The 9138-nt window shown below is 36.1% G+C and overlaps 1 protein-coding gene across 1 annotated transcript in view; it reads right to left on the reverse strand.

The window, feature by feature from the left end:
* The window catches only part of LOC102485237 (uncharacterized), a 134260-nt gene that overhangs the window by 14812 nt on the left and 110310 nt on the right, over window positions 1-9138 (reverse strand). The window contains exons 37-39 of the mRNA XM_027775988.1: window positions 8059-8163; window positions 2475-2528; window positions 1114-1218 (exon numbers count right to left, since the gene is read on the reverse strand). Coding sequence (XP_027631789.1) covers window positions 1114-1218; window positions 2475-2528; window positions 8059-8163 — 264 coding nt within the window. The remainder of the gene's footprint in view (window positions 1-1113; window positions 1219-2474; window positions 2529-8058; window positions 8164-9138) is intronic.

Genomic DNA, 9138 nt, shown 5'->3' on the forward strand with positions numbered 1-9138 from the left:
TCTCTCTCTCAAATTAAAAAGTATTGATATTAGGGCCAGTAGGTGGTATGGTGGTTGGGGCACTGCACTCCCACAGAGACAACGGTGGTATGAGCCCCAGACCTGGCAGCTTGAAAATCACAGCAAATAAATAGATGAATAAATAAGTAAATGTTTAAATTTTTAAAAAATATCATAAATTAAAAAAATAATTCTTTAAAAATTATTTTAGAAATAAGGTTCTAGAATTTGTCCAGTTTACAACAATTTATAAAAACATGGTACACAGAACTTTAGAAACATGGCCACCTTTTCTTTTTTGTCATGTAAGGCCAATATTATTATTATTTTACTGTGTGGAAATACACAATTTTTCTTTAATTTTTTAAAAAAGAATTGTTAATTTAATTTATTATTATTATTATTCAGTTTGACCAGAGAGAGAGGCAGAGAGAGAAAGAGAACATAAGCCACCAGGTCTGGGACTCAAACCATGGTCTGCCATGTGGGAGTCCAGTGCCTTAACCACTATGCCACCTTCTAGCCCTGAAATACACAGTTTTTAAAATCTTCCTTTTATTTTTCTTATTCTAATTTCTAATAGTATACCCCAATTCCCTTTCCTCAAATTTCCTTGCTTAACCTTAAATATTCCAGTAGAATTAAGAATAAATTATAGGTATTTCTCAGCATTGATTCGTAATGATGATACATTTTTTGATTTCCAAGTGAAGAACTACATTATACAACTAAAGACTTCTTCTTTAGGTAGACCTAAGTTACTTTATATATACATATGTATATATATAATTTTTTTAAACAAGCTCTTCCCCTGACTATCAAATGTGACAAACATTCTTACATAAAAGCACAGAATCTAAGTTCTTGAAGATTATACTGGAGTTTTTTCCAACAGCAGCACTACTGACATTTGGGGCTGGATAATTTTTTTGTTGTGGGGTGCTGTCCTATTCATTACAGATGTGTACTAATTCATAACCACTATCCATTACATACCACTGGGACTTCACCATCCAGTTGCAACAAGAAAAACATATCCAGATACTGCCAAAAGTCTGCAAAACTGTACCCAATTAAAAAAATCATTGTCATACTTACTTTGTAAATGCTTACCATCAACTGATAACATTTTCATCAGCTCCGAGCATTCCTCATCTGTAAGTTCTATCCCCATGTTCTCCAGAACGTCATTTATATCACAGATATCAAAGTCCTCTCCTCCAAATAATAAGAATTATAAATGTAAGAATTTAAAAAATGAAAGCTTTAAAATGCAAAAATAAATAACCTTTTATTATGTAGTATTGATCCCAATTACTGTATCAAGAGCTAAACTTCAATTACTTACATTTACGTGGACAGGGTAATATCGTATACCATGAAGTGTAGTGATCAAAGGTGCCATTATAAATTACAATAATTTAGATGGTTTATCTTCATAATTCAGTCATTGGATAAAACTTGTTAGTCTTTAAGCAACTACCTATATCTTTATTGAAGCTGCACTTAATCTACAGTGTTATCCTGTAATTTTGGTCATTTAAACTCAGTGGTTATGAAATGTTATTGACAAATATGCCATAGAATAAAATACTTGCTATCAAAATTTTGTATAGAAGTATTGTTACTGAAATATAGCTAATCTACAGTTCAATTCTGGGAAAAGTGAATATATACTATTCATTAATAAAGAGAAAAATGTATGGATAATAGTTATGATGAAAAATATTAAATATAACCCAGTATGATTATTTATGTTCTTAGATTCAGAGTAGTTTTCGTTTCCCATTTTTAAAAATGTTTTCATTTACTGAGGGGGGAGGAGAGAGAGGAACAAGCAGGCACCTGTCTCGTGCTGTCATCTCCTTTCCCCAGTTCCTCTAGCCAGTCGAGAGTTGGGTGTGCTCATCCAGCAGGTTCCAGGTCACCATGGCTGTGAACAGCCATCAGTACCCAGCTTCTAGCATTAATGATGGGTACCCTATCTCCTGTACCAGAGACTGGGCCCAGAGGTTTTTTGTTTGTTTGTCTGTTTGTTTGTTTTTAATCTGCACCACAGCTTGCCTTTGTCATGGCATGACACCTTGTTATTTTATAGAACATAAAATTGTTATTTTATACATTGTTATTTTATAAAACACTGAGGAGGAAAAAACATTGTCAATTTATAACACAATGCTATCATATAACTTAGACTTATTTTTGAAGTACCTTCCTCAAAATTGGTTGGATATAGATTTTTTTACATATAATACGTCTTTTTCCATTCTTACATATTGAAATGAAATTTATACACTATGCATGCAATACCAGCACTGTGTATATAGCTCAATGAAGATATAATACAAACTATGACCAAGTCCATATATGTATGAAACGTGATAACCAAATTAAAATTGCTGCATGGTTAACAGAGATGTAAAGACAGCATCTTTTATAAGATAAATTTAGATTCAGAGTATTCTGTCACTCACCTGTAACAGTTTTCACTTCATCAACTAGTTTATTGAGAACAATCTTTCCATTAGCTATTAGAAAAGGCACAATTAATATGGATGATACATACTTAGAAAAAAGATATAAAATATTTATAGCTCTCAGTAAAGATCTGCACCTTTTATTATATTTTCTAGAACTATACACAACTTATAATTATCAGATTTCAATAACTCATCCAATGAAGTTAAGAATCATGTTTCCTGGATCATGTGGTCTCTCTAGCTTATAAAATGGTATACTGTTTTCAAGGAGTGCAAGATTTGATTTATGCTAGTTATAACATTCCATGGTGATCATCACGAATGGGAGAGTTCATACTTTTTATCTTTCAACTTTTTCTAAAATACTTTTCTCCAATATTTTCAACCATCTTATCAGGAAATATCTGATTTCTGTTATTTGAGACAACTATCCAATCTTTCTATCATTCCCTCAGGAAATATTCTTCCTCATAAAAGTTTTTTTGTCTGGTAATTCGCTAATTTATTAAATACGTAAAACAACACTAATATGAATCAGTCTATGCATAGGCTTTGGATATATATGGCAGACATTTGTGGCTGTCCACTAATGAGTAAGTCATAACTACTTACTGTTCTTTTTGTTCACAGAACTGTAATTTAACTTCCATATGACCATATACCTCAGGTGAGACTGAGCCCTTCATAAGCCCCTGGAAGTGAACAATGTCAAACTAAAACTAAAGCTAGTAGAAGGAAGGGAATAATTGAGGAGAAGACTCCTCCATGGCTGCTGAGAACTAGTGATTTCAGGGAAAAAAGAGAAATGAAGATTTTCTACTGATAATTCAGCCTCCAGCCCACAAACTCAAGTGGTAGGGAGCCCCTCTAGCCTTCTCTCTGTTTCTCTCTGCCTCTGTCTCTGTCTTCTCATTTTTTGGTAATTTTTAATTTTTTGCTTTTTTAAAAAAAATTAATTTTTTTCCTTTTTTTCCCTCTGTTTCTTTTTTTTTCTCTCTCTCTCTCTCTCTCTCTCTCTCTCTCTCTCCCTCTCTCTCTCTCTCTGTTTCCTTTTCTTTTTCTTTTATCTCATCACTATTCTCCTCAATCTCCATTCTCTGTTTCTAGACAGATCTAAGGGAACAATAATCAAACCTCCAAATACTATTAGAGTTAACATATTCCTCAATATCCACTGAATTTGCTGCACAAAGGGATAAAAATATTCCAGATCACCTCCTTCTGCACACTTCTAAACGCTCAGGTTGAACTTCAAGAATTAGAAAGAAACTACTATCCATCAGATGACTAGAAACCACCAAAGGGCCACAAGAAATATGGGAAACCAAGAAAATAACTCTCCTCCAAAGGGAAAGAACAGCCTTTCATCTTCCACAGACAGTACAAAGGAACTCGTGGAAATGTCAGATGAAGAATTTAGAATATTCATAGTGATGAAGGAACAGAGATGCAAGAGAAGAGAGACAACAAACTCCAGAAGATGCAGGAGAAAAGAGACTAGAGTTCCAGGAAATGAGAAAGTTCTTGCACGATCTGTAGGAGGAAATACCATAAAAAAGAATAAAAAAAAAAAAAAACACCCAAAAAAAAAAAAAAAAAAAAAGAAAGAAAGAAAAGAAAAAAGAAAAAGGAATCAAATGGACTTGTTAGAGATGAAGGCTATAATACAAGAAGTCAAAATCTCCCTTGAAAGTATTAAAAGCAGACTAGATCATACAGAAAATAGAATCTCGGATGTAGAAGAGAAAATTGCTGGCCTAGAAAAATCCACCACAAAGACTGAGAAAATTGCCCCCCAAAATGAGAATAATATGCAAGAAATACTAGATACTGCCAAACATCCAAACATCCATATAACTGGTATCCCAGAAGGCGAAGAGATTCATAAGAGCATTAATAATTTATTCCATGAAATCCTGCAAGAAAAGTTTCCAAACCTAGAGAGGCATTCAAAGATCCAGTCTCAAGAAATACAAAGGACCCCAAATAGAATCAACCCAAGAAGATCTTCTCCAAGACACATTAAACTGCTTTTCTTGAAATTACCAGCTGAACTTGCTATTGAAAGTAGTTAGATTATATAAGAAATTGTGTGATCAATAAAATGTGTGTGTGGGGGGGAAGGAATGGAAAACAATTGTAGACAGCAGAGATAGTGTGGGAGGAGGGTGGGAAAGGACAGAGGGTTAGACATGGGGTAAATCTATCTATCTATCTATCTATCTATCTATCTATCTATCTATCTATTATAGATATATATTATATGTATACATATGAAACTAGAAATGGAAAATTATGGACAATAACATGCATGATTAAGCCACTACGCAGTAAATTATGGATGGGAAATCACATTTTGTATGCTGTGACAATACTTAGGGAATGAACGTAAATTAATTAATTTTTAAAAGTTTCAGAAAAAAAGAAGGAAGAGAATAATTAATATTACAGTGGAAACAAAATAGAGAACACTAAGAAAATTAAAAATTGGTTATTTGGAAAGAACACTAAAATTGACAAATATTTAGCTAGATTGATTTAGGGGGAAAAAGAGAGAGAAAAGAGGCAGAATTCTAAAATCAGAAATGAAAATGGGGATATTACTATAGGCCTTACAGAAATAAAAAGAATTATATGCACACATACACCAAAAAATTGTATAAACTATGAAATAAACACATTCTTAGAAACACAATTTACCAAAAGTGACTCAAGAAGAAACAGAATATATAAGAACTTTAATAAGTAAAGAGATTAAATCAATAATCAAAAACTTCTCAACAAAAGAAGGCTCAAGAAAAGATGGCTTTGCTGATGAATGCTATCGGTATTTAAAGAAGAATTTAATACGACCTGAGTGGATGGCTATAGTAACAACGCTGGCTGGACTGAGCTAAGCTATGACTCCAGTGCCCAAGCCCACGCAGCATTATGTATTCCAGAATATAGATGAGGCAGCACAGTGGTAAGACTGCTCCAAGTAACAGAAGGTGGCATGTAAGCATACCCTCCTCTCCCTGACTGGAGAGACGGAGGAAACCAACATTCCTCTCTGACTAAATAGTAGTCCTTCACTTGCACTCCCTTTCCCCCACATTTGAACTCCAGACACAAATTCCTGCCCCCTCTGTTGATATCTGCAGCAGCACAAGTTCTCTGGATCTCCCTGAACTGTGAGTGTCAGAGGAGGGGAGGGGAGGGGAGGAATGTCTAATGGGGAGGAAACTGATAGAGATCTTCCCATTTGGGTAAAGAGGAGATGAAAGTACGTGCACAGGCTTGCTCAGAGCCTTCTGTGCACCTACTAGTATTGACTGGGACAGTGGGCACACACCCAGAGTCCCCTGGCACACCCAGTGGCATCTGCTAACACTGTAGGAACCAACCCTTGCTCACCTGCTGGCCCCCATTAGCACTGCAGGGGACTACTCAGAGGACAACCCAAGCATCTGCTGGCACTTGCTAGTGCTGGAAAGGCCTGCCAAGAGGCACCAACTAGCAACATGGAGCCCACCAAGTGTGCAGTGTTAGTGACATAAACACTAGCTCAGATCTCCCTGGCATGCCCATTAGCACAATAAAGGGCCACCCAGAGGCCTCTGGCATATATGCTGGTGTTCTGCACAATCTTTCTCAGAAACCCCTCCCACACAATTGCTGGCATTTGTTAGTGCCACAGCATCCCATCCAGAAGCCTCTAGTACATCTCCTGACACCTGTTAGTGCCACAGGGTCCCACCAGAGTCCTTCCTGTGTACTCAGTGGCACCTGTGGTACCCACCTCCCTGCATCCTGGAGGCCCACTCAGTGCCCCTGGCTACTTACTAGCACCACAAAAGACATCTCAGAGCCCCAGTCTGCACAAACAATAACTCCTAGCCCAGCCTCCTGCATTGAATTCTGGGTGGTAGGGGCCTATGGCTGTGGAGAGATTCAACTACTGTGGTAGACAACCTCCTTCATGTCTAGAGAGAGCACATCAATGGTGAACTAAACTAGTCACTCCCAGGTCACATAACTCCTCATCCAGTACCTAACAAGCCTCTTAAGAGCAACCCATTGAATATAGAGAATATTACTTTAAGGATTTTTACCTGGCTATTTCACTTGGAGAAGGATTTCCACCCCTTACATAGGGTCCAAGAACTCAGGCAACCACCTCATAGGGCTGGAGTGGCCATTGGCACAAGGGAACCTACCCCATCTAACAGGAAGAAGGGGGTACTTAATCACATGCATGAACATAAACACATGGACACAAAAAATATGAAAAAATATGCAAGTATTTCTCTTTCAAAAGAACACACTAACTTCCCATTAATAATGGACAAAATGCAGGAAATCACCAAAATGTCAGAATCAAGTTTCGGAATATTTATCTTAACAAAACTAAATGAGATGTAAGACAATACCGACAAACAATTCCAGAAGATGAGAAAAGCAATCCATGACATGGATGAGAAATTTAACAGAGAACTTAAAAAGAATCTAACAGAAATCCTAGAAATGAAGACTATAATACTGGAAATAAAAATTCTGTAGAGCACAGAAGTAACAGGTTAGACTGCACAAAATCTTGGAACTTGAAGACACAACCATTGTAATAGTCTGAACTATCAAAAAGAAGAAATAATCATTAAAAATGAAAATAACACATGAGGAAATTTAGGACATCATTAAACAACAGAATATCTGTATAATAAGTATCTCAGAAAGTGCAGAGATGGGAAAAGGAATAGACAATACATTTCATGGAATATTAGCTAAACACTTTCCAAATCTAAAGAGAGATGAAGACATCTAGATATAGGAAATTTGAAAGACACCAGATTGATTCAACATAAGGAGACCTTTAGGACACATTGTAGTCAAAATGTAAAAAGTCAAAAATAAAGAGAAAATTTTAAAAATGGCTAGAGAGAAGGGCCAAGTTACTTATAAAGGATACTCCATCAGACTAACCTCAGATCTCTCAGCAGAAACCTTACAAGCCAGGAGAGAGTAAGATGACATATTCAAAATTCTGAAAGAAAATCAGTTTTAACCAAGAATATTATATCCAGCAAAACTGCCATTCCCACTGTTAGGATAAATAAAATCATTCCCAGATAAACAAACACTGAAGGAATTCACTGATACTAGATTGTCTCTTAAATTCTTAAGGGGTATTAATGTAGAAATAAAAGAAAGACAACCATCACAATAAAGACACATGAAACATATAACAATCAGTAGCAGAAAAACTACAAGGAATAAGAGAAATGATTCAATCCCTATCACTATGGAAAACTTTTGAATAGAAAATACAAACAAACATGGAAGAAAAAAGGAAGAATACAAATCAGGAACCACTCAACAAAATGGTAGGTGTAACTCTGTACATATCAATAATATCATTGAATGTAAATATATTATACTCCTCAATCAAGATATAGACTGACTGAATGGATAAAAAAAATAGAAGCCCTCTATATCCTCCTTGCCAGAAATGTTCCTCATCAGTAAAGACACACACAAATTGGAAGTGAAAAGTTGGAAAAGTCATTCTATGGAAATGAAGACCAACGATCATGCTCACCATCCACTGGAAGGTTTTCTGTCAGACCTTCAAGCTCTTTTTCTGTGAGTTTAATTCCAAAGTTTTCAAGAACTTTATTCAGATCACTGACACTAACCATTCCCCCTTAGAAAAAGAGAATAAATTAAAATGAGAAAAATGAAATTACTTCAAAGCATTAAAAGTATAACTACATTCATACCTTATCTGTTGAATGGTCATTTTTTTAAAGTATTGGATAAACAATGATAAACATAAGATACATTCATGACTGAAAAGTTAATAGAGTTATGAATAAAACCTGTCTCTTTAAACCTGGATTTGAGAATAAGGTAACATAGCAAAAAAGTTCCAATGACTTTAATGGAGCTGAAGCAACCAATCTCCCAGTTTTCTGAAATAATATAAGTTTTTTAAAAATTATTTATTCTATTTTATTTATTATTATTATTTTTTAAAATTTGCTATAGGGTATGTGCCCTCAGAGAGAGAGAGAGAGAGAGACAGAGACAGACAGAGGGAAAGTGAGAAAGTAAGCCGCCAGGTCTGCACTCAAACCACAGTCAGCCATGTGAGAGTCCAGCACCTCAACCACCACACACCACCAGCTGGCCCCAGTAGAAGTTATTTTTGTCATCTGAGCTCCCAAATTATTTGTTACGGACTTCCTTTCTTGGGGGGAGGAAGGGAGAGATTTTTGCTATAGGGCATGTGCAAACACCAGAGAGATATAGAGAGACAGACAAAAAGCAAGAAGTCACTCCGTGGGGGGATGGCTGACAGGGCCATGCAGGCAACACAAGCTGGTAAGGATGCTGCCTCCCATTCTAAGGCAGGGCCTGGACTGGGAAGAAACTGAGGCAGGGCCCAGTTTACGAGCCTTCCCTTGTGTCCTTGAACTGGCCGGTATTCAATTTCTCTGCCATGAGTTTTACTGTTATTACGGTACCCTGCAAGGGTAAAACATCACCCCCAACCATTGCAATAAAGCCAATTAGTGATCTTGTAGAAATGTGGTTCCCTAAGACTGACAGGAGGACCAGGAAGTTTAAGACTCCCCCATCTGTCTGTTTTTAAGCCAAAATTAACATATAGATTAAG

Source organism: Tupaia chinensis, unplaced genomic scaffold, assembly GCF_000334495.1.
Source record: "Tupaia chinensis unplaced genomic scaffold, TupChi_1.0 Scaffold000624_1, whole genome shotgun sequence".
Taxonomy (NCBI): domain Eukaryota; kingdom Metazoa; phylum Chordata; class Mammalia; order Scandentia; family Tupaiidae; genus Tupaia; species Tupaia belangeri.